This window comes from Eupeodes corollae, chromosome 3 (genome assembly GCF_945859685.1).
Source record: "Eupeodes corollae chromosome 3, idEupCoro1.1, whole genome shotgun sequence".
Lineage (NCBI taxonomy): Eukaryota > Metazoa > Arthropoda > Insecta > Diptera > Syrphidae > Eupeodes > Eupeodes corollae.
Window position 1 is genome coordinate 113,477,307 of NC_079149.1, and position 27,408 is coordinate 113,504,714.

The 27,408-nt window shown below is 35.3% G+C and overlaps 5 protein-coding genes across 5 annotated transcripts; 2 read left to right on the top strand and 3 right to left on the bottom strand.

Moving 5' to 3' along the window:
* The first annotated feature begins 744 nt into the window (after positions 1–744).
* LOC129951924 (zinc finger matrin-type protein 5) lies at positions 745–1,399 on the top strand. Its single transcript, XM_056064288.1, has 3 exons — positions 745–905; positions 974–1,111; positions 1,167–1,399. Exons 1-3 carry the CDS (start codon positions 776–778, stop codon positions 1,334–1,336), a joined length of 438 nt encoding a protein of 145 aa, XP_055920263.1. The 5' UTR covers positions 745–775; the 3' UTR covers positions 1,337–1,399.
* On the bottom strand, positions 1,366–4,592 carry LOC129951923 (uncharacterized). Its single transcript, XM_056064287.1, has 5 exons — positions 4,091–4,592; positions 3,811–4,028; positions 3,640–3,751; positions 1,614–2,118; positions 1,366–1,557 (listed from the first exon to the last, which is right to left on the bottom strand). Exons 1-5 carry the CDS (start codon positions 4,484–4,486, stop codon positions 1,403–1,405), a joined length of 1,386 nt encoding a protein of 461 aa, XP_055920262.1. The 5' UTR covers positions 4,487–4,592; the 3' UTR covers positions 1,366–1,402.
* A 1,451-nt stretch (positions 4,593–6,043) lies between these two features.
* LOC129950750 (uncharacterized) lies at positions 6,044–11,545 on the bottom strand. The gene has a single exon (XM_056062671.1). It carries the CDS (start codon positions 11,543–11,545, stop codon positions 6,044–6,046), a length of 5,502 nt encoding a protein of 1,833 aa, XP_055918646.1.
* Positions 11,546–12,477: 932 nt separating this feature from the next.
* LOC129949791 (cysteine-rich protein 2-binding protein) lies at positions 12,478–15,290 on the top strand. Its single transcript, XM_056061439.1, has 9 exons — positions 12,478–12,795; positions 12,849–12,986; positions 13,047–13,195; positions 13,256–13,409; positions 13,472–13,780; positions 13,846–14,145; positions 14,209–14,449; positions 14,513–14,801; positions 14,865–15,290. The coding sequence occupies exons 1-9, from the start codon at positions 12,572–12,574 to the stop codon at positions 15,218–15,220; spliced, it is 2,160 nt and encodes a 719-aa protein (XP_055917414.1). The 5' UTR covers positions 12,478–12,571; the 3' UTR covers positions 15,221–15,290.
* A 1,852-nt stretch (positions 15,291–17,142) lies between these two features.
* On the bottom strand, positions 17,143–26,773 carry LOC129950167 (solute carrier family 12 member 9). The gene is made up of 11 exons (XM_056062012.1): positions 26,613–26,773; positions 26,116–26,392; positions 23,709–23,843; positions 23,312–23,649; positions 22,106–23,230; positions 21,903–22,051; positions 21,647–21,838; positions 21,394–21,582; positions 21,225–21,321; positions 18,082–18,215; positions 17,143–18,014 (listed from the first exon to the last, which is right to left on the bottom strand). The coding sequence occupies exons 2-11, from the start codon at positions 26,390–26,392 to the stop codon at positions 17,816–17,818; spliced, it is 2,835 nt and encodes a 944-aa protein (XP_055917987.1). The 5' UTR covers positions 26,613–26,773; the 3' UTR covers positions 17,143–17,815.
* Between the last annotated feature and the right edge of the window lie 635 nt (positions 26,774–27,408).

Genomic DNA, 27,408 nt, shown 5'->3' on the forward strand with positions numbered 1-27,408 from the left:
ATCCATAATACCTTAGTTGTCTATTATTTTATTATTTATTTATTATCTTGACAAAGTTGTAACAAACTAAAATGGGACCTTTTTTAAATGAGTGAGAGCAAGCTCTCAAAATTAGTACTTTTTAAAGGGTTCCATGTGAATGTCGTGAGATAAAGCTCGTCTCATTAAAATTAACTTGGGGTCTCCATTGAACATTTCCGATGACAGGACTATCAGCCTGTCATCAGATAATCCAATAGACCCCAACAATCCAACATCCAGTCCATGATCCGGTCATCGCAGTTTGGATTTTTCGAGCGGATCAAAATCCTGTCATCAAATTTGATGTTTGTGTTGTATGTAGTGGTGAGCTTCCATTTTCTGCAGTCTTTTTGAAATTAAAAATTCAATCCTTTTAAATTGTCGTCGAGTGCGGTCATACCTACATATTTTCTTTTCTATAATTTGTTTCAATTTTATTTTGTAAAAAAATAACAACAATCAACAAAAAAGTAAACAATAAAACAATATAACCATTGTGTCAAATGTGACATTTGAGGTAAGTGATTTTACTCTTGTGGAGCCTCAGGGTAAGATTCTTGGCAGCCCTACTTGAAAATAAACCATTAAACGCTACTGCTTACTGGCCTGGATCTGGATGACAGATATATTCCCATGAATTCTGATTGGAAGTGGAATATTTCTGTTCACGTTAAAGTGAAGCAATTCATTTGTAATTTCCTGATTTTGTTTATTTGTTGTTCGCATCTCGTTTGTTATTTGTTTAGCTTTAGCTATGGGCGGCAAAAGTTTTTATTGTGATTATTGCGAGTGTTTTATGAAAAACGATATAAATGTTCGCCAAAATCACGGTGCAGGAACAGCTCATAATATTGCTAAGGCAAATTACATACAAAGATACAAAGGTAGGGTTTTTAAAATATCTGCCTTACTTTTCTTGCACCGATAACTATTCAACAATTTTATGTTAAAGATCCTCAACAGATAATAACAGAAGAAAAGGTCAAAACCCCATGTAAAAGAATCTCAAACAATCTTGAATGTTCGTTTGGATTTTTCTGTCGCTTCAGTCACTACAGTTCCGAGGAATTGAACTATTTGCAATTTATTGGTAAGGTGAAGTTTCTTTTTGTAAAATTAAATTATATTTCCAACTATTCCTAAAGTTGATGAACGGGAGTATAAAAAAGAAAGACACATGCTTAAGAAGACTCCTTTGATATGGAACTCCTCAAAGACTCGCAAAAAACTACCACCGGTGCCAATACCTCCATCACTGCAGCCAATCGATTTCGAAAAAATGACCGACTCTTGCTTCGAAAGCCAATGGGGTTGAGCAAGTTGATAACAAAATAATACTCAAGTTTGTTCTTAGGTATTAAATTAATTTTATTTACAATTCCTATTGTTTGTGTAAAATTGTTATAAGATTTTCTAAAATACCTGCTATACTAGCGTTCTTTCCTAACTCTGTGTAGTATGTTTTCGCATCTGAACCAGCCAGATTCTTAGTTGTTGGATTGCACATATGGGCCAGCAGTAAATAAATTAAATGTTCTGCAAGCAAAATGTTTATATTTCTTACAACAAATATAAATATATATTTTACTTACCATATCCTAATTCCATTGCAAAGTATAAAACCGAACATCCGCGTTTCATATCGATTGCATTCAAAATTTCTTGTTTAAATTCGTTAGTTCCACGTCCTTCGAAATTATCACACTGCCTGCAGTAATATTGCGAAAACTTCTGAGTATCAGCAAATGGATCGTCTAGACCAGCAACACTCTTTATATCTAATTTCTTATCTATTACATTGAGAATTTTTTCTGCCATAAGATATTCGTTCTTTTTTACAGCTATATGCAATGGAGTTAGGCCATCGTCATTTCTTTGTAAAAGTATTTTCAAATCTACTTTATTCAAAAGTGATTCAAGTGTTTGGATAATTTGTTTTTGTTGTTTAATATCGTCATCATTGGAGAGATGGGATACAGCTAAATGGATAATATTATTGTTATCATTATCGACTTCATTAAAATCAAGATCTTCTTTTAAAAGTTCATCGATTATGCTTTTCATACAATTTTCCTTGACAGCCAATTGAATAAGATTCTGTTAACGAAAAGGGAAAATCATTTGGGATCAATTTATTTTAATTAGTTGATTTATTGACCAATTTGTGTAATTATTGTGATAAGTGGGAATATAGTTTTCCGTTGGCTTTTTCGGTTGCTGTAATTTTTGCAATGAAACAATTAAGTTACATTAACTTTACCAACGTTTTGGCAAGGATTGCTGCCTTCTTCAGAGGAACTTTATAAAGACATAAATACAAATAATCTTTTTTAGATTAATGAGATACAAAAACAATATCTATAAATATAATTAGCATTTCGAAAAATAAAGTTAGGTTTGAATTAATTCTACCACAAATTGTATTTGAGAAGAAAGAAGAGAGCGACCAAAATAGCCGACGGAAAACTATATTTCCACTTATCACATCAATTTGTTTTATTTTAAGTTAAGTTTTAAAATTTTGTTGAAGAAATCGACTCAACTTTTTTTGATTATCGATTTATCGAAATCTTTAAAGGTTTCTTTTCTTTAAAAAAAAGTATTTGCTCATCAAGGAGATGCGCTTACACTATGATTTCTTTAACATATTCCTCGTGAAGATAGTGTACAAGAGTGTTTAGAAGGCACTGTCTTCAACATATGCGCTCCCACATATATCTAAACAGGCGAAACACGTTGCTCTTGAAGTGAATGAGGGCAAAATCAAGCATATGCTATCAACAAACACAAAGTCTCATCTATCCATGTCGAAAAATCAAAAAAAAAAACTAATCCAACGAAAAATAACCCCAGTGAAAAGCTTCTACGTTTGACGGACGATAAGTAAGAAAGGAGAATTAATATTGGACACTTTCGAGAGAAAAATATTTTCGAAGATATTCGGTCAAAGAGGATAAAATTAGTAGAAGATAGAATAGTGGAATAGTGTAACGTACAAGTTGTACCCAGATGTGGATATAGTCCTCGTCGACTACTCTGCTCTGCCATGACAAGCGAATGGACAACAAAGCTCCAGTCAAGACAATTTTCAAATCCCAGTCCTCTTGTTTGACCAAAAAGGTAACAGATGAAAGAACGAGTGATCTCGATGACTGGAATCCGGCAGAATACCTTCATGCGTCAGGAGCGAGATAAGAAAGTAAGTGTAAAAAGACTAACCCCCGTTTGTGACTTGAAAGAGAATTACTGGTAATTTTAATTCTCATTCGAATTCATCGTTTTATAGGACCACTGAAGCCATTCCAAAAAATATATCAGAGATATAAAAAAGAATTCTAACGGAAATGTGAAATGAAATCAATCAAACGCACCTTTATCTAGTTCCAACCCGAATACCTGTTTCAATTTTTCGTCCAGTACCAAAATAACTAAACAACACCCCCGTTTTGAATTTGAATTACAATCAATTGGCTTCTTTTTTGGCTTCCAAAATCCTTGAAAAAATGTTCTAAGGCTTTATACCTTTGCAGAACTTCATTCTATATTTTTGAAACCTGTTCATATCACTAGTACAACAACTACTTATATTATAAGAATTTGATTCGGAATTTTACTTACATCGTCGTCTTCTGTAGTGAGATCCATCAGATTATGATTCCGAAATTTCCACACGTAGATTTGTCTTCTGAGTTTGTTAAGCTCGTTTTGAACAATAGCTTCGTGAATTGGCCTTAGTAGAGAAAGAAAGTAATAAGACATTTACACATAAACCCTTTTTGGGAAACTTACAAGAAACCATTTTTTTTGTTTTCACAGGTTTCCCATTCAATTGCCATATGGTACTTTACTCTTTCGAGGGTGTTTTTATTGCTCAGGCTCTTTTCCTCTAAATCAATGTTAAAATCCATTGAGTTCCAATTCTCAAAAAACATCGAAACAGCATCATCATTTGAATCCATTCGCATTAACTTGGGACGTTGCTGTTGTTGTTCATTGTCCTCTGTATTCTGTTGAAGTGTAGAGTATTAAAAATTTAATTGATGTTTCTGTTAATTCTTGATGTGGTTACCTTGAGCGATTTATTTGGATCCTGTTTTAGGACAGGAACATTACTCGAATGTTGGGCAGTTTTAACGACTTTCGGAAAATTTCTTTTCCTTTTCCGACGTCGTTTTTCAATAATGATTGTGTCTGTCTTATTGATTGTCGAATCTTTTTCCGTATCAACAATAACAATTGTTTGTAAATAACTATCTTCTGTTTGAGTTCCCACATCCATTGGAACTTGATACTCTTGTTTTATTTTTGTTACACAATTTGGACAATTTTGTATGCCATTTATAGCATCAGTAACACGATTTCGTACATCTTCGTCAGGAATTTTCAACAGAACCGCAAATAATTCACGATATTCGGGTAGAAATCGTTTGCGACGCGAATAAATAGGATTTGAAAAACCATTCATTTTTATACAGAATTCTTATTTTATGATAATTCCCAATAAAATAAACAATAACCTACTCGAAGTAGGAGTGGAGTAGCGGAGCAGTTGATAAGGAAAGTTTGTTTTTGATATTATTTAATTGAATTATTTGGGGAAATCCCCACGTTCCAATATTTTGATTTGACGCATCGAATGAACAAGTGAAATGATTCATTTTGGAAATAGTAACAATGGTCTGATTACATTAAGTTAAGACTTGCATTGTGCTCAATTTCTCAAGGCTGATTTTTATCTATGTACAAATTTTACCCCTAGAGTAATTAGGAAAAATAATTGGATATCAGGGGAGGTACGCCACGAAAATCATTAACAGATATCAGTAAAATGGCTTCCTTTTCCTTTTCATGAAATTTTAAGTGACCAATTCCCATATTTAAGGCTGTATGCTCTCTATAACTTCTCTGATGCCTTGAATAGATTGTAGAGCATCGATAAAGACCTTTTCTTTCAAATTCAAATCGACCAACAAAATCTTTAAGTGTTAATCGCAAGACCAAAACGAAAATCAGCGTTTTAACCAATTTAGTCCGGTATTACACATCGCATGTTTTTCCTTGCATCAATGAAGTGCAAAAGAGAAAGAAATAAATAAAAAATGAAATAGATACAAATCTGTCTCGGCATGCACGTACAAGCTATTCCTTAAATTTTTTTTGAAGTTTGTCTTTCCTTTACTTCGTATTCTTCATTTGCTTCACTTCTTGTTCGTGTTTAGTAGAGCTACTACGTGTTTATATTTTTAATAAAGTTTTTATTTACCCAAAATTGCTTAAATAAGTTAAACCTTTGTTTAGCCAAGTGAGTATGTTAAAAGAACGTTTTCGTTACTCAAGTTGTCGAACATCTTTTTTCGTTTCCGAAAAATATGACCAAATGGAATTAAAAATGACCATTTGACCAAGTGAAAAAATAATTACCAAATTTGGTCACAAATGAAAAAAGTAGAAATAAAAGATATCTGTCAAAGTAATGCACAGACATCCGAAAAGTCTTCGTGTAATAATGCGCGCATTACCGAATGACACTTCAAAACAAAATAGCCGATTAATGCATATTAAATACATGCGGTGAATAATACCGGACTTAGTTATCTTTCCCCTCTTAAAAGTCTGGTTGTTTCTTCGCCGATTGGATTTCCAAACAATAAATATCGGGCCAAGATTAAATCTTCCAAATTCAAAACGCAAAACAAGAAATATTCTTGGAATTGTCCAATTTTATTTTCTAAACAGAATAAATACTTAAATTAATAAAAGTAAAATTCGTACATAAATAAAACTTACAAATTGGTATTTTATAAAGGGCGAAACAAACAGGAATTAAAATATTATTTGATTGTTGACAACAGTTGATGAACAAATGAAAATATTGTATCAAAAAATTTAGAAAAAACAATGAAATTTAAGCATGGGAAAATGATTGAAAAAAATTAAGCAAAGTGTTTTTGAAATACAGTAAAAAAGTAAGTTGATGTTAAAAAAGCGTTGGCTTGATGACATTCCGGGGGCCGTCTGAAATCTACGTTGAAGACTTTAAGTCCAAAACAGCAAGCCTTCCTACGGATCTCTTTGATTTAATTGAACCATTCGATAGTTTAACATCTACAACTCGTACAATAGTATCTGGACCTGGGTAAACTTTCATTACACGACCTAGTTTCCAAAGTGATCGAGATTCATCTGGTTCAACCAAAATGACTAGGTCATCTACTTCTACATCTTTAGTATTTTTGTACCACTTCTTTCTTCTTATAATGTCAGGTAGATATTCTTTGTACCAACGCTTGACAAGTGATGACGTCAAATGCTGAGCTCTTCTGCTATAAAGTCTGCTACAAACATCATTTTCAGTGAAAACACCAGGGGCGGTCACATCTTTATCTTCTTCACCGAAAAGCATCATATTTGGGGTTAATGGTTTCGGATCTTCAGGGTCTACAGGCAAATGAGTTAAGGGGCGTCGATTTATCTGGGATTGGGCTTCCATAAGTGCATTTCTTAAAACATCTTCACGTGGTATTGTAGATTTTAAAATATAATTGACACTCTTCTTAATTGATTGAATTAGCCGCTCCCATGAACCTCCCATCCACGGAGAATAAGCTGGGATAAAACGCCAAAGAACGTTTTCATAGTTCACAGAATATTCGCCTAGTTTATACTGCATCTCTTTGACATCCTTGTCCATCATGTTCTTAGCCCCAACGAAATTAAGACCATTGTCACTGTACAAAAATCGAGTTACCACTCGGTTGATGACAAAACGACGGACAGCCATTATACATTGGTCTAAACTGAGATCGTTAAGAAGCTCAATTTGCACAGCTCTGTAAGTAAGACACGTAAAAATCATACCGTATCTTTTCACTGTGCCACGCCCGAACTTAACCAATAAGGGGCCAAAACAATCGACTCCAACGTGAGTAAAAGGTCTTGAGTCAAACGCCAAACGAGCTTCTGGTAATTGTCCCATAAGTGGCATGACAGGTTTGGCTTTGAGCCGCTTGCATTCAAAGCACTTAGATCTCACCCTATCGATTGCTTTTCGAATGAATATAATCCATGCACGATCTCGGATGTCTGATATAGTTGTTGCTGTTCCCATGTGAAAATTAAGGTCGTGATGATGTTGTATGAGAACATCTACCAATGGATGATTATTCGGAAGAATGGCTGGATTTCTTGAAGCATACGAACAATTGGCTTTTTGGGCTCGCGAACGCATTCGAATTGTTCCTTCTTCGTCTAAAAACGGTGACAAACTAAGGATGGAGCTTCTTGAAAATACCCTTCCATTCTTTTGAAGAGATAATAAGTCTTCGGGAAAGGCTTCACACTGTATTTTTCGAAAAAGCCAATTTTCAGCACGGGTGTATTCAGTTGGCGTTATGAAGACTTGTTTTTCGAACGGAATTTTCTTAATGACATCTTTGAATCTGAGCAAAAAAGCGATAACTCGAACAGAGGAAGACCATTTTGCTTTCAATCTTGCACTCAGGCTGTTGTAGACATCAAACGAAGGCAATTCAGGTCTAGTGTGCACCGAAACGATTTCTGCTGATTCTTGTTCTTGTTGAGTGTAAGGTTTAATAGGCCATTCCGAAAATTCTTTCTTAAGAAAATCTGGACCAACAAACCACCTTGTAAGTTGATCTCCCATGGATTCATCAAACCATTTTGTTCCATCATCAGCAACATTGTCAATTGAACGGACATGATACCACTGTCGTGGAGATGAAGAATCAAGGATCTCTCCTACACGAGATGCAACAAAGGTAGGAAATTTGAATGTTGTTGAATGTATCCAAGAGAGAACTGTAGTCGAATCTGATAAAAACAACTCTTCATCAATTTTTATCGTATGCGATTGCTTTATTGTAGATACCAAACGGACTCCAAGGACAGCAGCTTGTAACTCTAACCTTGGAATAGTCAATTGCTTTACAGGTGCAACTTTAGCCTTAGCCATAACTTGCGATACTTCTACCTTTTCATAACATTCAAAGCGAAAATAGGCTACAGCAGCAAAAGCCTTTTCTGATGCATCGACAAAAGTAATAAGGCTTACCTTGCAATCGTCAGGATTCAAAGAGATGTATCGACGTGGAATTCGGAGTCTTTCAATGTTCTTCAGCTCATTGATAAAAATTAACCATTTGGTTTGCAATTCGGATGAGATTGGCTCGTCCCAGTCAAAACCCTCTCGCCAAACTTCTTGAAGAATGATTCTACCTCTGATGATGTAGATTGAAATAAGGCCCAACGGATCGAACACTCGCATAATCGCACGAAGAATACGCCTTTTTGTGATGGCATTGGATGATAAGACCATCTCCTTTAAATCGTCATCTTCGGCAAGTCTGTAAAGAAAACAATCGGAAGAAGGTTGCCAAACCATTCCTAAGACCTTTGCGATATAACCCTCGCATTCGTTTGGATCGATGCTGACTAATTTAGTTTTGACTTGAGTTTCTGGCATCTGAGAGAGAAGTTCAAAGCTATTAGATTGTATAGAAACTAGATCAAAATGCATGGATTTGCAAATTCGTATGGCATCTCTGGTCACTGAGACTGCTTCTTCAACTGTGTTGTGGCTGTCAAAATAATCATCAACATATGTTCTTTTTGTCAAACCATCCACAGCTTCCGGACATTCTTCTTTAAAAAGGTTAGCATGATGGTTTTTGACGAACTGTGCACATGTGGGTGAACATCGAGGGCCGAACATCATAACTTGCATTATGTAAACCAATGGCTTTCTTGAAATGTCACCATCTCTCCAAAGTATTCTTTGACATTGCTGGTCTTCCTTTTTAATCTTAATTTGGTGGAACATTTCTTTGACATCAGCATTAACAGCAACTTTACGCTCACGGAATTTAAATAGACCAGCATGGAGAGGCACAAGGTTGTCAGGTCCTTTTAGGAGAAAAGTGTTGAGTGAAACCCCATCAACCTTAGCAGCCACGTCACATACACATCTTGGTTTTATTGGGAGTTTATTGGGATTTTCTACAATAAAAGTGGGTGTGTACCAAACTCGAGGCCACTTTATTGATAACTCTTGCTCCGAAGCGATTCTGGCGTAACCCTTTTCTAACAATGTTCGCATGTGATTGTTTTGCCATTCTAGTAAGTGTGGTTTCCTTTTCAAGGACTTTTCGAAACTGACAAGTCTTCTGAAAGCCATCGGATAACTATCTGGTAATTTTACATTGTCAGAGTTCCATAAGAGGCCGATTTCATACTGACCATCCACTAGCTTGATGGAAGATTCCATTATGTCTATAGCTCTTTTTTCTTCACGACTCACAAAATCTCCCTTTGGTGGCTTCACTCCGAACTCTTCCGTTGAAAAATGCTGTTTCACTAGATCGTGTAAGCTCTCTTCAGGTTTGATTGCATCGTGAAAATAGAATTTCATTTTTGGTCGAGGAACATTGTGAACACAAGAAACGTGTGGATGCGAGACATAACCACTGCCAAAAACGATCCATCCGAGCCGCGTTTTCAGCGCACAGGGTTCTTGGTCGTTTCCGTGACGTTGACGTTGACCCAAAAGGAACTTTGCTTGATCGAGGCCAATCAAAATCTTAGGCTTGGCATCAACTAAATCCCCCAAAGGAAGTCCACGTAGATGAGGATACTTGCTTTTAAGATAATTAACATCTATCGATTGGCATGGCAAGTCCAAATCTTTGACAGTGAACACATTCTTCAAAATATGGCGTTTCGGATTTTTGACATCAGATACTTCTAAGCTTGTTCTCAAAGATTTTTCCTTACGTGTTACACCTTTCGTCCATTGGAGAGTCAAGTCTTCTGAAACACCGTCAAGATGCAAGTCATCAAAGAGATCCTTTTCAAGCATCGTTAAGGATGAACCATCATCGAGAAAAGCGAAGGTGTCCACAAAACGGTTGTCTCTACCATGAAGTCGAATTGGTGCAATCTTAAACAGTACTGAAGTATTCGAGCGAGCATGAGATGAATGAATGTGTGGCTGTGGACAAAACGGCGCAGCAGATGTATTAAGATCTGAATTGATTTCTTTGGATTGATGCAATAAAGGGTGATGACGACCAGAGCAACCATTTAAACCACAAGTTCTCTTCTTGGCGCAAACCCTCCAATTGTGCTTTGTAGAATCCAAACAAGTAAAACAAATAAAATTCTCTTTAACAAAGGCGAGTCTCTCCGATTCTGATGAGTCCTTAAAACTGACACATTCGTGGAGTGGATGTTGTTTCTTTGTACATTTCTTACACAAGATTTGAACGGCAGAAACTGAAGATTGTGCTTGATGAGTTAAAACTTGTTTTGAAGATTTCGCTGAACCTTGGTTTTTCTTAGTTTCAAAATTTGCACTAGTTGTTGGCTTCATTAAATCAGGTGGCAAATCGATAACCTTTTCATTTAAAAATTCGGCAAATTGAACGAAATTTGCATTGAAGAAACCAGCTTTCTTCTTTTGCCACTCTTGGTATAAGCCTGCACCTAGCTTACAGGCTAAATTGGTCATCACGTACCCATTGGTGAGATCTTCTTCTCTATTCATGGACCTGACATCCGCGACGTAACCATTCACCTTCACTGCCCACAGACGAATTTTCGGATCACTCTTCGAAGCTAACTTGGGGAGATTCAATAAATCCGTGGTTAGATCGTGAACCAGGACATCACATCGTCCAAAAATGGCACGAAGGGAATTCATAATTGCGTCGGCGTCCGATGAATACTTTAAACGATCACATACCAATTGGTACGCTTCTCCTTTTAAGGCCTTTCGCAGTCGAGAAACGTTTTCTTTGTCGCTGAATTTTCCTTCAATAGTCGTAGACTTGAACACCTCTTCAAAATAAGGCCATTCACGCCTATTTTCGCCAGAAAATGTCGGAAGCTCTTGAACATTATTCCGATTCAGGATAGTGAGCAGCGTAGCCATTTCCTGACCTTGAATGGAAGTTGAAGGAAAAGAGAAATTCTCTATGACAGGATTAGGAGGAGAAAATAGCGGTGTGGATTGTGGAACTTTGAAAATAGGAACTTTATTAACATCGTTTAACAAGGCCTGATGATTTTGCTGAATCTTTTTTAAGATTTCCAACCTATCATTGTCCTTTTGAACATTAGCTGGAGATACACATGGTGGTGGTACATATGCAGAAAGTTTCACCTTCATTTCTTCAAGTTCTATACGCAAAGCTTCAATTTCTTTGTCTTTTCGAGAAGCTGCAGATTGAGCAACAATGGCAGCTTCCATAAACATGTCCAACTGTTTCAAAGAATCTGACAAATGAGGGCTTTGTTCTTCTTCTTGTTCGGGATTTCCTGATGTGGCTTTTTTAGCAACACAATCACTTTCCCCACAGTACCAAGGGGTATTAGTGTCATAGCGATCAGGATCAAAACCATGGCAAGAATAGTGCCACCATCGAAAACATTTATCACAACTTACCATAAAATCATCATCTAATTTTTGACAAGTTGGAGAACTGCAACATTTCTTCGATATCGGCATTGTTGCAATTTGTTTTCAATTTAAAATAAAATGATGTTTCTTCGCCGATTGGATTTCCAAACAATAAATATCGGGCCAAGATTAAATCTTCCAAATTCAAAACGCAAAACAAGAAATATTCTTGGAATTGTCCAATTTTATTTTCTAAACAGAATAAATACTTAAATTAATAAAAGTAAAATTCGTACATAAATAAAACTTACAAATTGGTATTTTATAAAGGGCGAAACAAACAGGAATTAAAATATTATTTGATTGTTGACAACAGTTGATGAACAAATGAAAATATTGTATCAAAAAATTTAGAAAAAACAATGAAATTTAAGCAAGGGAAAATGATTGAAAAAAATTAAGCAAAGTGTTTTTGAAATACAGTAAAAAAGTAAGTTGATGTTAAAAAAGCGTTGGCTTGATGACACTGGTGAAAACATTATAATACATTTTAAAACTACATCTCTTGTTTTTCGGCTTCAAGAAGCTTAATTTTCAAAGAAACTAAGGACATCTAATATAATAAAACTCGACAACATACTCAAATCAAGTTTTAAATGTTTCTCAGTGTTTCCGCTAAACCTATAAAGAGCTAGTAGCGTTAAGGAACAGACGACATGGTTACTAGCAGCCAGCATCTAATAAGCCAATGAAGGACACTTTTGTAAAATTACTATTGTTTCGTTGCTTGTGCTGATTTCAGAATCCAATGAGTAAACTACAATGTCAATTTTAGATATTTCTACCTTCTAAAAATACCAAAAAGTCAATCCGAATCAATCACTTTGAAGTTACTCGGGTGAGTATAAAAACAAGCACGTTTATATTCCTGAATACAAAGAGCCAGTGTGGAGCATGTGAGAAAATACACTAAAACTGAACACAGCTAGCATGTGATTACCTGTTTTGAGTTTTTGACATTTGAAAGCATTTTTCGATGGTGTTGTGTACTCGCGGTATCATTTTTGTTTAAAATACAAAATTATCTCAATTTTATGAAAATATAACGTTTATAAAATTCAAATCAAGTAAATTATGGACTCGGATGCTCCGAAAATATGTTCCTACTGTTCGGCATTAATTGAAAGTGATGATTTCCTCGACTGCACAGTATGCAATTCAAGTGTCCACATTAAATGTCTCAAACGTCCAGGCACTCCTGGAGATATTCTCGGTGATGTTTTCTTTATATTCACGTGCACCAATTGCTCCATGCTGGAAGGAAAACTAGAGCAGTTTGTTAGGCAAAAACTTCCATGGTTAGTGTTGAAATAGTTGAAGGCAAAACTATTGTTCAATTTAAATTTCACAGGTTAATGGTGATAACATTGGCAATTTACAATCTATCGATTAAGTCCAATGGTCTCAGTCATCATGGACACTTTCATTGGCGAACTCATATAGTGAGTTTTATTGACAAACACTGGGAGCATTTGTTTGAACCAAATACGTAAGTTTATTTTTTTGAAACTCGAACCATTCAAAAACTTATCTCGATTGTTTTCAAAAGCAAACGGCGGAAAAAATGGATTGGTTCTGTGTCAGGAGCTCTGTCTCATAATAGTCCTGAATTCTTTCAATCTGGTCAAGAATTATTCCAAGAATCCGGTTGGTGGAAGCTGACATACAACCAAACACCGAAGTTTTACATGAAACTATGTAAGTTATTCTTTTTAAGAGACAACCCACCAACATAAAATCTAATATTTTTTTTTCTAGATGAACAATTCTCCCAGAAAAGACAACAACTGAGAAACGACAAACGCAGTGCCGAAGAAGTCAGTTACTCAAGTGATCATTCGAATTCGGCAACTGACGATGTTAAACGTCGTCGTGTCGATTCCGAAGATGAAGAACATTGTAGTAGAACTTTGTAAGAATCATTATTCAAAAACAAAAGTTACAGAATCCATTAAGCAATGCTTTCTATTTCAGACCTTATATGGGAAGAAAACCAAAAACTAAACCAATAATTCCAATAAAAGTGGAAAATGTGGATCCAGAAGAGGATGAGAGTAAACATTTGAATTCGGTGCAATCCAGTTTAATGGATTTTCTAGCCGAGAATCTATCTTCAGATGGGTTAATTTTTAATGATATTCAACAAGATGATCTAGCGAAAAACGAATTGCTACCTTTGATAGGAACTACAGACAATTCGAACTTTTTTGATCTCAGTCCAACAAAAAATAATGCTAGTTTTTCAGAAAATTTTCACGATCACGATGAAATTCCACAAGCTAGGTTACTATAAAATGAAAGACTAGCCTTAATATTACCTTCTTACTTTTCTTTTTTTGTCTTTAAAGTCCTTCTAGAACACCTGAAAAGACCGACGAAATTATTTATCAACCGAGAATTCTTCAAGTCACAAACTACCAACAAATGGATGCAGCCGATACAAATTCTGAAGATACTGCAATCAAAGAAGAACCTGCAAGTGAATCTGATAACGATTCTTATGATCATGAAGAAGATGATGATGGTCCAATGGAAGTTTGTGCCAAGAGTTTGTTCACAAAACACCCAAAACGTGAATATCCTTGGTTGAAGGAAAATCTAGACGAGGAAGAGAATCTTGAAAATGAAGAACTTTTCATGCAAGGAAGGTAGGTTCGATGAGTTTTTTGTACGTTTTTCTTGAAAAAAATGTCTCTAATTTTGTTTTCTAGATTGGTTACGATGAGTGAATATGAAGAAAAAGAATTATATAATAAGTTACGTAATATATTGAGCTTGGAGCAGCAGTGTAAGCTCGAAGTTCCCACTTATGTGAGACGGTTTTATCGTAAATTGGTTGTGCGAGAATTTAAAAGAGCTTACTCGAAACCTTTGTTCAATGTAGACGCTTATATACAAAGCAAACACGAGCTTGATGCTGCATCCAAGGCTCACATTTTAGATCGATATCAGGTAAGTTGATACTAATTTTTCTCTCATGAAAAATTATTTAATAACGTTCGACGTCTCTCAAAGATTATTTCATCTTCGAATCAAACACCAATGACGTCTTTCCATGCCAAAATAGCGGGTTCTTTTCATTATGAAGTCTTTGAATCGCCCTACACTTCACGGATCCTCCATCCGTTCATCTATCGTAATACAAAATGTTTCCCGCCATGGATGAAACTTATGTGTGAGCTGGAACACAGTGTTACAGGGAAAATTCCCAAACGATCGACTGTGGACTTTTGCTATGTCCGCCCCAATCATATCGCTGCTGTTAATGCTTTGTTGCAGTTTAACTTCTGGCCTGGAATTGACAGTAAGTTTTTCTCTTTTATGATTTCCTATTCGTTAAGTTCTAATGTTTTTTTTTTGTTTATAGTGTCCGAATGTCTAAGCTATCCAGACTTTAGTGTGGTTGCGCTGTATAAAAAACTTGTTGTTGGTTGTGCTTTCTTAGTGCCTGATGTTGGCTTCAACGAAGCCTACATATCTTTTATGGCTGTTCGTCCGGGTTGGCAGCGGAGTGGAATTGCCAGTTTCATGCTCTACCATCTAATTCAAACTTGCATGAGTAAAGATATCACTTTACATGTATCGGCTACTAATCCAGCTGTGTGCTTATACCAAAAATTCGGATTCAAGATTGAAGAAGTTATTTTGGGCTTCTATGAGAAATATCTACCAATTGATTCAAAGCATAGCAGACATGCATTCTTTTTGCGCTTGATGCGATAAATAGCTTTAAACTTGTATTATTTGACTGAATTAAAACTTATTTTTTAATATAAGAAAAATTTACCTCTTGAGTAAGAGTTAAAAATTTTTCATTAAACAAGAACAATTTGGGATGCAGGAAAATATTACGAGCCATAAAAGACTTTTCCATAATGCTTTATATATGCTTCCACAGCAAGTCCGCGATGTTTCTTATTACAACGAACCATGGAACATGGAACAAACGAACGAAAGATATCAACGGTTTTATAAAGCAATTAATTCAAATTCAACACTATAAGTTCTTGATCGATTCCAGATGATATCAGATACTATAGTTTCTAACTGCAAGGAGGCGAATCTATAGTCTTGTTATGTTTCTCATGGAGTAAAGTAGGATTTTTGAATCGGATCATTGGAACACCTATGATCGCCGTAAAATACAATACACGAAATACAAGTCCAAACTTTGGAGAAATATGTTCATCGGTTCAACAACTAAGGTCTTGTAATGGCCTCCAAGAGCAAGTCTTTCTATCTATATTTGTTGCGAGCTGATGTCATTAATGGCTTGGTTTTCCTTGTCTACGTCACCTATGTAAAAAACATTTTAGCTTCTACACAATCGTCGCTCCTCACATACCACCCATAACACTTATCTCTCAAACGCTGCTTAGAGGTCTTTAACCAAGCATTAAGACTGAAACGTTTGTGTGAGTATATTAGTAGATAAAGATTTAAATGAATGAAGGATAGAGAAATTATTAAAATCTAGGATAAAGAAATGATTTAGGGGCAGACACTAGATTTTAACCTAAGGGTTTTTTTTCGTAAAGAGCTGATAGAAGGGTCCGAGATCAATATATAAATAAATAAATTGGATGGCGCAACAGTTCGTTTAAGAACTGTGGCCTAGTGACTGACAACTCTCAACCATTTCTGTGTACGAGTACTGTTGTCAGGGATGGAAGGGACCTACAGTCTTATGCCGAATCCGAACGGCAAATCTAAGAAATCACTTTTCATGACTTGGAGAATTTGTCAATTCCTCCCACGAGGCAGTACCCGTGAAAAACTTTAGGTGGCATAGGCAGGAATCAAGACCTTTCCCATGACATTCCAACGCACTAACCATCATGCCATAGGTACTACTAAGTCCGAGATCAATGGCCATCGAAAATACCGTAATAGAACATACCCCTGCTCGACTGGAATCATAACACCGGTCAAAAAGGCTTTGCTACTGACAACCAAATTACAAATTATACTTTTCCCAAGGTTTTTGGTGTTCTTAGTCTGAACCAGCCTTAAAATCACTTATCAGGACAGGCTTTTGAGATATACATTTGTTTTGAAAAAAACATCATTTTTTCTTTCTGAGATCTTGTTAAATATTTTCAGTATCTTATTTCTTGTTCTTAATTAGGCGCTACAGTACGGGGCGGACCTAGGCCTCAACCAACATGCGTCTCCAGCCAGCTCGTTTCGCACGCCAAGTTGGTTGAGGTCCTCTCCCACCTGGGTGCGTCCCCTGAGTCGCGGTCTTCCTCTACTGCACCGTCCCTCGGGATTGGATTCGAAGACCTTCTGGGCTGGAGCGTTGATGTCCATCCGCTCTACATGACCTAGCCATCTAAGCCGTTGGACTTTAATTCTGCTAACTAGGTCAGTGTCGCTGTACAGCCCGTACAGCCCGTCATTATATCTTCTCCTCCATTCTCCGTCTATGCGTACGGGACCAACAATCACCCGAAGAATTTTTCTCTCGAAGCATCCTAAGACGCTCTTTTCTTATTTGCTGCTTAAAAAATCCTTATTAGTTGTAGGTTTTCCTGTTCTACTAAACCTGTTCATGGGAAAACAAGTTACAAGCAACCATAACAAGTGCAAATCTACAAGTTTCAGGCGCAAGCGTCATTCAAATAAAATTATCAACATCATAATTTGAGTGTACTTCCACGGAATGATAGTTTATTTGCAAACAAAAAAATATTTATTGTTTAGTATACAATTCTATAAAAAAATAAAGAGAACTTCAAGTTGCAGTTATACATAAGTGTACAAATAATACAAAAGTAAATTTTGTCTTGATAGAAAATATAATAACAAACAATTCCAAGAAACTGTTTACAATTTTACAATTTATTTTGTTTGTCGTTTTCATACTTTCTAAGCATATTAGTTAAGAATAAATTTTGAAAAAAAATGTTCAACAAAATACTGTTTATGATCAAATCACATGAGTTATACGAAAATAACTTTTATGGGTATGTTATTCGGCAAAAAGTGCATAAAACATCATCGTTTATTTATATAAATATTTAACTAAGTTATCCGAATTTATTAATAATTATCATTCAATACACATTGTTTAAATGCTTTTGATACATTTTGTATTGCAAAATAAAAAAGAAAAAGTTATTTTAGTTTTCTCCTATAGATTTAACTAATTAAATTATAAACGTGCAAAGTCAAAATAATATAATAATAAACATAATAGTAGCTCATAGCTTTTGTGTAGGTGTTGTGAGTTTTGTGTTGATAAAGTCCTTATAAATCTATTGATAATAATTATCTTATGAGTAAATATACATATTTATTTGTTTTTAGTTATTTTTAGAGAGTTGTCGACGTAACAGTGCTGATGCCATGCACTAGAATTGTCGGAGGAAGTTCTGCTGTTAGTTCGGAAAGTAATTCCATATAACGTTCACTGCGTTCTTGCCAGTGAGGTGCATTAGTATTTGGTGGTGCAGCGAGATAGATAAAAGACACAGCTGTCTGATCTGATCTTTCACGTATAATTTGATTTACTCTAAAATTAGTACAAAAAAATAAATAAATGTTAAGAAATTGAGTTAAACAAAATTTAATATTCTTACCTTTGCATATACAACTTAGAACGATTTAGATTTTCTTCAGTAATTGGCTCACTATCATATTCGGCACAGTTTGTAAACTGTTTGAGAATAGATGCATGACGAACAAAATCAGTATTTTTACTCCATTCTCCTATCTGTAAATGAAAAGTGAATACTTTTTATCTTGACTCTTATCTCAAAAACAAAATATGTAAATAAGAAATTTGATTTAAATAAACAAACACAAGGCTATTTAGTAGATTAAAGGTTCGTGCCTTAATGGTTAAAGTGTGACTATCAAATTAAAGGTTTGGACTTTATTTTTAATGTATTACTACATATTTACTTTACAGTAACTTAAAACTGTTTTAAGGTTAGGTAAAATTGGTTGTTGCCTCAAAAAAAAAAAGAGTTACATACTTAGATCAATTCTTTGTCCGATTTGATAACACATGTACATATTTAGAGAATATTCACAACTTATTTAACTACTTGGAGCTCTTTATGAAGAGTGCGAAACTATTTATGACTGAGTTTGTTAGATAGGTCAGCCTACGAACAATGAATGTGATAAATTGCTTCTTTTTTACAAGTCAAGTTGTCTGCTAAGACAAATTCAATACAAGTTGTATTAGATGGATTCAAGCCTGAAAAAAAAAATAAATGCTGGTGGGCCCCAGGGCTCTGTTCTATCTCCAACAATTTTCCTCATTTTTCTTAATGATCCTGTCTGCAACTTCTAATCTAATACGCTTAGCTTTTTATATACGTTTTCAGATTCACATCCCTCTTCTTCGGATGTGGGACAGCAACTACAAAATATGATAAGCTCATTAAATTCCGACCTAAACATCATTGTACAATGGGGAATAAAAAACTTGTATCGTTAAAGCGGCATTGATGGCACTTCCGTCGAGGAGACTGAACATCTCGATATTCTCGGTATGTGTATCAACAACCACCTTTTGTGGAACGATCACATACGCGATGTCGCAAAAAATTCCGCAAGATGTTTGGGTTTTCTAAGGCGATGCAAGAAGTTTTTCTCCCCCTCTGATCTGGCTGTTATCAACGAGACTTATATACGTCCAAAGCTTGAGTATAACTCCCATAACTGGGCTGTTGCTCCTGCAACTTACTTAAGCCTCTTGGAGAGTATTGAACGTAGGGCATTTAGATTGATTGGTGATATTACCATCATAAGATCATTTACATACGTCGCTTACGTTACAATCTTTTACCGTTATCTTAAAGATGTATGCTATAGAGAAATAGCCAGTTGCATTCCTTCCCTTAAACAATTCAACAGTAATACTCGCTCTTCTAGGAATGCTCATCAATATACCCTCGAGCCCAACTTCGGTCGTACCGTCAGGTACAGAGATTCGTTCACACTGTCTTTCCCAGCCAATGCAATATTCATTAATTCAAACCCAATGGACACCGATATCTCCTTTCAACCTCTCTCACCCTTTCCTAGTGCTCACACTGTGTCTATATAATAAGGGTAGTGTTATCCCTTTGAGTGTGCGCTTATTATAAAAAAATATGCCTAGAATAGCTTAAATTAAGCTCTGACAGGATCTTTTTATTATTGGTGTTGTTGCATGAGATTACAGGTTATATTGTAAGGAGCAATAGAAGATCTGCAAGCCAACAAATTCGACTGGAAAACCCTGTGAGATTTAGTCTGTCAGAATACAAGATTGCGAAAACTCCATCATAAACTTAAGAGCCATCTACTTAAAAGTGAAAATCCTAATTTTTTTTAAAACTGAAGCATTCACCCATGTAGGAGGTCAATTTTGCACAAAGATTTTAATGTTTTTAGCATTTAGAGGACCCAATCGTTTTTGTTTAATACAATTTTTTATCCATATAAGTTATAGGCTGCTCGTTGGACTTTGTTTAGTTTGTCAAGGTTTAAAGGCTGTGTCCAGTGCAGGCAATCATACTGTTAAAACATATTTAAAGATCAGTTAAAAGACCGAGATGATTTATAGAATATTTTCGATCATCATTTTTTTGGAAGAGAATACCGCTATACCAACCAACATCATCTGCATAGTCATTTAATTTGTTATTCCAGTCTTTCATGATCAGTTCGTGTACTACTTATTTTCGTAATACCCGTGTCATAATGTCTTGCAAGACGTCTTGGGTCCAATCCCCCTGTGCCATATAAAGTTTTTTCACGGGTACTACCTCTTGCGAGGAATTGACAAATCCTTCAAGAGTAATTCTTGTCATAAAAAAGTGCTTTCTCAAATTCGCCGTTCGGATTTAGTCCAAATTTGTAGGTCTCTTCCATTCTTGACAACAGTACTCGCACACAGGAATGGTTGAGAGTTGTAAGTCACTAGGCCCTGGTTCACAACGGACTGTTGCGCCACCCACTTTAATTTAATTTTATACAATAATCAAATGCACTACCGATTCGTTTTTTAGAAAAAGCTATCGTCTGGCATTTTAAAGGGTTGAGGGTAAAGTTATTTTTGCCACACCAAAATTGTGAAACTATCAATGTCGGCTTGTAAAAGAATACGATCTTGGGTGGACTTTATTATCCTAAAAATTTTCATGTCATCAGCAAAAATAAGAACTTCACTTGAGCGTAGAAATGACGACACGTCGCTAATAGGCAGGATGAATAGAAAAGGGCCAAGATGGCTTCCCTGTAGAACACCAGATTGAGCAACGAAAGGGGTAAAATGACAATTTCTAAATTTTACCTCATAGGATCAGTTTTCAAGGTATAAATAAAATAATTCCGTGGATAAGTTGGTTAAAAGGTTTAGAAAAGTCAGTGTATACACAGTCAACTTCATAACCTTGTTCTTAAGCGTTTGAACATATGTTTCAGAATGTAATGAGATTAGTAACGGTTGATCTTTTTTTCACAAAACCATGTTGCTGTTCGCAAATGAGATTTTTACTAAAAAATAGCTACACTTTTAGATCTTTTGAATTCAAGCTAAAAACAATCGTGGCTACACTTTTGGATCTTTTGAATTCACGTGACTAGATTTCTTAGCTTTGAATTAACCTTTGGTATTATAAAAGCATCGTTGGTTGTTTTCTTATCACAATTTAAAAAAAAACCTACTAAGCTTAAAAAACTACTCTTATAATATATATAACTTATTATTTAATGCTCATCATACCTCAAATATATCAGCATTAATTCTTAAGTTCTTCAATGATTGTTGAAGTTTCATTTTCGGAAACACGTCCATTTGTGGAATTTGAGTATCAAAAGAGCTAGAAAAAAAAATTATTTAAAGCATTACTTGAACCTTTAGAAAATTGTGTATATATGTTTTAATATCAAACCTCATATTTGATGCAGTTCCATTAGCTTCACATAAGAAAACACGAAGTGTCAATCGTTTCCATTTGGGTAACATATTTATAATGCAAGCCAATTGCATCATAAACAACGATACAACATCAAATGGATTCACACTATTTGGATCGAAGACATTAATTGGCCAGACATCGATATATTTGATGTGATTGCTCCTAAAAAACAAACAAATATCAGAGAGAAAAAAAACAAAAAACACATATTTTGTTGATTTCTTACTTTGATATGAAATTCTTATCCAATTGATGGAAGTGTCTGCATAAACAAATATTCTTTTTCATTTTTAATGTATCACAGATAATTGCTACATATTCCTGAGTAGTCATGGGTTTTTCTTCGCGGCAATTACGAACAGGAAAAGCTTCACATTCACCTTTGTTGAATTCCTTAGTTTTGTAGGATGAATTTTCACTAAGATAAAAGACATACGATTTTTTTAGACAACTAAAAAACCAAAGAGAATCAGAAAACTTACAGTGTAAAGAAATCTTTAGGAATTTGTGAATCATAGAATCCCATTATAATGGTGTTCGGTTTCATAGCTCCAATACCCGACAGTCGGATTAAGTGTTGAACGCCTTCTCTTATTGAATTCGCCAGAGTTACTTCTGCGAAAGCTTTCACCTGTAGGAGTTCAATATATAACACTCTGACTTCCTGTTGAAAAATACTCCTTACCTTCATATGATCCAGAAGTGAAAGCCACATTTGATTCTCTTCGATGGTTGGATCCGTGATCGCTGTGCAATCTCCAACCTTCACATGCCCAATCACATACAAACCCCCCTTTTTCATATCGTTTACGAAATCAATAAGTGGACAACAAGATCTTGGACTTGACACCAAGAGCAACATCTGTGGTCGCCAAAATTTCACATGCTCCTTGCGTGGATCCAACATAAGTAAATATTTCCTCACTTGATGGAACATCAAAGCCTGCGATATAGATCCCCATTGAGTGCCTTGCGATGCTGGCGAGAAGATATGCAATGCAATCACAAGAATCAGACACAAGATAATACTGGACGAGGCGTATATTGGATTTATGACGAACATCATAACCAACGTTCCCAACAACCCGATCAAGCACGTATGCCAGGTGAAATATTTGAAGAGAGGACGGAAATTCGGTGCACCAGTGAGCTCAATTCCCAAGCAAGCTAAATTCGTCGACAAATAAGACAACATAAACAGAACAGAGTTAATCTGAGCAATGCTGTTCATGGATCCTATGAGAAGAATCGCTTCCACCAACACCCAGCTGGTGAGTACAGCTGCAACTGGATTGCCCTTCCATGTTCCACGAGTCACAAAATTAAGAACCGGGCCAAACACTTGATCTTTTGCCAGAGCCTCTAGAATACGACTCGATCCGATTTGATTGCTTAAACCCGTTGAAAATGTCGCCGTGAGTATTCCTATGGCTATGAATGGAGGCCAGAAATTGACAGGCATCAGATATAAGTAATTGTTGCATAGAAGTTTGTGTGGGGTGGTAAGTGCCATTAGAAAAGACAGAACAATATAACAAACGAAAGTAAACGCTACTGCTGAAAGCGTGCCCATGGGAATACTTCGTGAAGGACTCTTTAACTCCCCAGACATATTAGCTCCAGCCATAATGCCAGTTACACCAGCGAATAAAACACCAAAGGTCACGGCAAAGTTTACAGTTTTCCCATCAGAAGTGTAATCAGGTCCATAGTGTTCGTACAAGTTACCCTTCAAGGTTTCCATCGATAAGCCCGTGTAGTTGAAGACTTTTGAATTATTGAGCAAATGATTATCTTCAGGAATGTGAACCTTTAGAAATAAGAAATGAAAAGTAAATTCATTTATCTCCAAAAGAATATTAAAAAAATAACAAATGATCTGTAGACTCACCTCCATCATGCCTTTGGTTAGGAAACTTATGTAAGTTGAAAATAAACATATAGTTACAATTCCCAAGATCATAACCGATGTTTTAGCAAACATTGCAGCTCCAATTAAACAAACAATTAACATAGAAGTATTGATGATGGTGCAGTAGAAAAATCTCCACCACTGGCCGTCAGGTAATCCGTTACTACCCTTAGTAAAATATCCACCAGGACCAAAATTTTCCATAATTCCTTCCGTGCATCCAGCTATAGCCATAGCACAGCCAACAACATTTGCCAAAAAGAATAATGTACCAATAGAACCACCAAATTCTAATCCAAGAGTTCGACTTATCATAACTGAAAATATATATATTTTTTGTCAAGAACCATTTTGAATTTAATAAGTTTTAACTTACAGTATACACCTCCACCTTCAACGGCTCCATTTGTTGAAATGGCACACACAGACGCCACAGTGAATAGCAGAATTAGATAAGCGATAACAAATTGAAGGAGGGTCACGTACAGTCCTGCATTGCCAACAATGAAACCTGAAAAAATAAATAAACAAAAGCTGAGACATGTTGCTTTTCTAGCGGTTGTAGGCTGCGTTTGATCATTATTGATACTCGGCGGGCAAAAGCCTATTCTTAGCTTTCGAAGAAAAAAGGTACAAAAGTGAAATCAATCTCAATCTTCTCAAATCAATACTACTTAAGAGTCCAGAGCATTTTACTCTTATATACCTTCTTGTTAATTTTTTCGAATGATCTGAGTTGGATCTCTTAATTAAATGGAAGCATCCGCATGAAAATTAGTCTCATTTGACTTGTAGTAAATTTACACTTTACAAAAATAAAAAAAAGCAACAACATTTTACTATGAAACACCCATTTACCGGTTACATGTCTTATGGTTGAAATTTAGCAAACTGCGACGAAGAAAACTCTTCGTTTCATAAATTAATACAAAATAACTCCAGTTTGGATTTTAGTCACTTGTGGTCGAAAGCAAGGTTTTTGAACTGGGTTTGACGATTTATGTCTTCATTTTTGTTATAGTTTGTATACTGGTAAGTCAAACGAAGCTCTTTGATGTTTTTAACTTGTTAACGATGTTTTTTCCAAGAAGTATCGTATAGAAAGACAACAGGCAGTTTCAGGCGACATAAGGGACTTGAAAGTAAGGCAAGTTTCTGGTATCTGATTGGCTAGCTGCCAAAAATTATCTTCAAATTAAGGCAATTTTAATGGAATGGGCAGGGTCAGGCAACATATCAATTGTCATGAATTTCAAATTCAGAACTTTATTTCAAAAACCTCTACTTTAAGTTCATAGTACAAAAGGTACCAGAAAAATTATTGTCTACAAAGCACTCCTCAGTCCAGCTTCAAGTCCATCACGATTTGTATTTTGTATTTTAAAGTTGTCCCCCAAAATTCTCCACTTTTTCTTTAAACCCGGAACAGTCAGTCCCATCTCTGAAGAAACTTCAACCCACAGCTCTTTAGCCATGTCTCTGTTGTTATAAGTTTTTGAAAATTTATCCCAGAGAGGTAGCCTGTTGTGAATACAATTAATTAATTGTTGTTTATTTTTTTAATATTTTTTTTCGTAAACTTTATGAAACATTTTTGGATTATGTCGGTTGATCGGTTACTATCGGGCGTCATCGGACGTTTTAGGACGATGTCGCTTTCAGTGGTGTACGCGCTCTTTTTCCTTTCTATATGTTTGGTTCGTTCGGCCAAGTTCAGCCGACAGCGCCCGAGCGAAATTCGGCTGATGACTGATAAGGTGTACGCGAGCCATACGAAAATGAAAAAAAAAAATCAGTCGATCTACGAGTAAAGGTCTGACTGGTATCAAAGGTATCGGTAAGCACCGCAAGCATTCTGGAGGTCGCGGTAACGCTGGTGGTATGCACAATCACCGCATCAACTTAGCCAAATACCATCCCGTTTACTTTGGAAAAGTTGGTATGATGAACTTCCATTTGTGGTCTTTTGTTGGTGCCGAAAAGTACGTCAAACTCGCCAAGGAGAAGTGTGAAAAGGCTCCAGTCATTGATTTGGGTCAATTCTGAAGATAAGATTAAGAAGGCTGGGTGAGCTTACTTGTTACGCGCTTAATTTTAAGGTATTTCCAATCACGGAGGGGCGATTGCATTTAAAATCAAAAATGTACAAAATGTAACTTAATACAATTTTTTGTTTATAAATAAAAGTTTTGATTTTAAATTCATCAGATTGAGATCTTTAAACGATATTGATTTGCAATTCAAAAAATGTCAACAATGTTTTCAGAGGTTAGGAAAAGAAATCATAGTGGTCGTTTTTCGAGCAATTGAAACTTAACGGTATCTTTTGTTTTTGAAAGATTCAATTGTACTTTTTTTAAAACTACTCGATTGTACAACTACATTAAGTTTAATGCCAGAATGCCAATTCTATAAACAGATTCCTTTATGTGTGGTGCTACTTTTATAGTTTATTATCTGTTTGGACTTTATCTTAGCAGGAAATAGGATTAACATTGCTTTAACAGTATTTTTTATATTTAAAGGATCCAATTGTACTTTTTTAAAAAACAGTTCGATTATACAACTTCATTAAGTTTAATGCCAGAATACCAACTCTATTATTAGACTCCTTTATTTGGGGTGCTAAGTCTATAGTTCTTTATCTGCTTAGACTTTATCTGAGCAGGAAATAGGATTAACATTAAGTTACATACTTGTTCATTTGCCCTAGCATCATCATTAACAGTTAAATAAGTTTTATATTTATTAATAATTAATACTAAAATTCAATTAAAACATACCAACACGTATAAACACCAAAGCACTGAACATAGAAAGAGCTACAGGTGAGAATACCCCAGCAAATGTTCCCAGAGTTCGTCCGTTTCTCTCTGGATCGGTCATGCCGAATTCAACATAGCCATCTGCAGATTGTGGTGTTGCTGGACGACGTATAGGACCATTACCTCCATTGCCAAATAGAGATCCAAATGTTTGGAACATATTTGACCGAGCCGAAGCTATCGGTGACGTCTCATTATCTCCCATAATATCGCTATTTATGCTACGCCCATCCATCTGTGAACGATAGTTATTTAACACAAAGTTAGAATCTTAAAAAACTGGATTATTCCAAACAAGACATAATATTTTTATTTAATTTAAACGCCCACAATAGCAAAAGCAACAAAGCAAAGAATAGAAAGCTTCAAAAAAAAAACTCATCAATCATGTAGAGGATGACTATGAATCATTTTCCTGTGATATGAAAAATAATACAATGCAGATTTCTACTTACAAATTACAATGGAATACAAAATGTATCACTTTGAATGAGATTGTTTTTATTTGTTTTACCAATTAAAAAAAAGAATCTCTGTTTTTCTTGGTGCAATTTCTTTTTTTTTTCTTGTCTGCGGAAATCTATAACGAAAAATAAATACCACCAGCTGTCAGCGGTCAAGAAATGAATGAGTTCAGAAGCAGAAGTTTTAGATGAAGTTCAACGATAAACATATTTTTAAGGCCACTCTGACACTATTATACTTTTTCGATACTTTGGACCAGTTGTCAAAATTGCACGAATTTCGACGTGTCTTTTTTATTGGATAGATATGTGTAAAAAAATAATAATTATAGTAATGTTAGAGCAACTTATCATTTTTTCTATTTTAAATTAGGTAATATTAAAAGATTACATCACGCTCAAAAATGGTTGATTTTGACAGTTATTTTCTGATATTTGTTCATGCTTAATTTTTTCTGGGAATTCTTTGCATACACCGAAACTAGCAAATACTCCAAATCGGAATTGGTGATTTCGATTAGTAAAATAAATTTAGCGGTGAGGAAAAGTTAAATTTTGGTTGAACATAGTATTTAAAAAGATTGCTGCAGATGACCTATAAAGTGTAAAATAAAGTGTACCTCATATAAAAAATACATTTTCTACATTAAGCACTTTTTGTAAAGAATCAGAAATAAATACTTAGTTTTATTTGTCTCTTGCTTAAACAAAAGAAGTACATGTGCAAATGTAGGAAAAGTTGGACATACATGATTGAAATAAACAATAAATCCAATTCGACACCTTG

Excerpts from the sequence above, each read along its gene's own strand:
- LOC129951924 (XM_056064288.1), top strand. The coding sequence starts at position 776 with ATGGGCGGCAAAAGTTTTTATTGTGATTATTGCGAGTGTTTTATGAAA. Across the intron at positions 906-973 it reads TTACATACAAAGATACAAAG|ATCCTCAACAGATAATAACA; the intron begins GTAGGGTTTTTA and ends TTTATGTTAAAG. Across the intron at positions 1,112-1,166 it reads GAACTATTTGCAATTTATTG|TTGATGAACGGGAGTATAAA; the intron begins GTAAGGTGAAGT and ends CTATTCCTAAAG.
- LOC129951923 (XM_056064287.1), bottom strand. The coding sequence starts at position 4,486 with ATGAATGGTTTTTCAAATCCTATTTATTCGCGTCGCAAACGATTTCTA. Across the intron at positions 3,752-3,810 it reads AACAAAAAAAATGGTTTCTT|GCCAATTCACGAAGCTATTG; the intron begins GTAAGTTTCCCA and ends TTCTCTACTAAG. Across the intron at positions 1,558-1,613 it reads TGCAATGGAATTAGGATATG|AACATTTAATTTATTTACTG; the intron begins GTAAGTAAAATA and ends TTTTGCTTGCAG.
- LOC129950750 (XM_056062671.1), bottom strand. The coding sequence starts at position 11,545 with ATGCCGATATCGAAGAAATGTTGCAGTTCTCCAACTTGTCAAAAATTA.
- LOC129949791 (XM_056061439.1), top strand. The coding sequence starts at position 12,572 with ATGGACTCGGATGCTCCGAAAATATGTTCCTACTGTTCGGCATTAATT. Across the intron at positions 13,196-13,255 it reads GAAGTTTTACATGAAACTAT|ATGAACAATTCTCCCAGAAA; the intron begins GTAAGTTATTCT and ends TTTTTTTTCTAG. Across the intron at positions 14,146-14,208 it reads GAACTTTTCATGCAAGGAAG|ATTGGTTACGATGAGTGAAT; the intron begins GTAGGTTCGATG and ends TTTGTTTTCTAG.
- LOC129950167 (XM_056062012.1), bottom strand. The coding sequence starts at position 26,392 with ATGGATGGGCGTAGCATAAATAGCGATATTATGGGAGATAATGAGACG. Across the intron at positions 23,844-26,115 it reads TTTGGTGTTTATACGTGTTG|GTTTCATTGTTGGCAATGCA; the intron begins GTATGTTTTAAT and ends TTATTTTTTCAG. Across the intron at positions 21,583-21,646 it reads GATAAGAATTTCATATCAAA|GAGCAATCACATCAAATATA; the intron begins GTAAGAAATCAA and ends TTTGTTTTTTAG.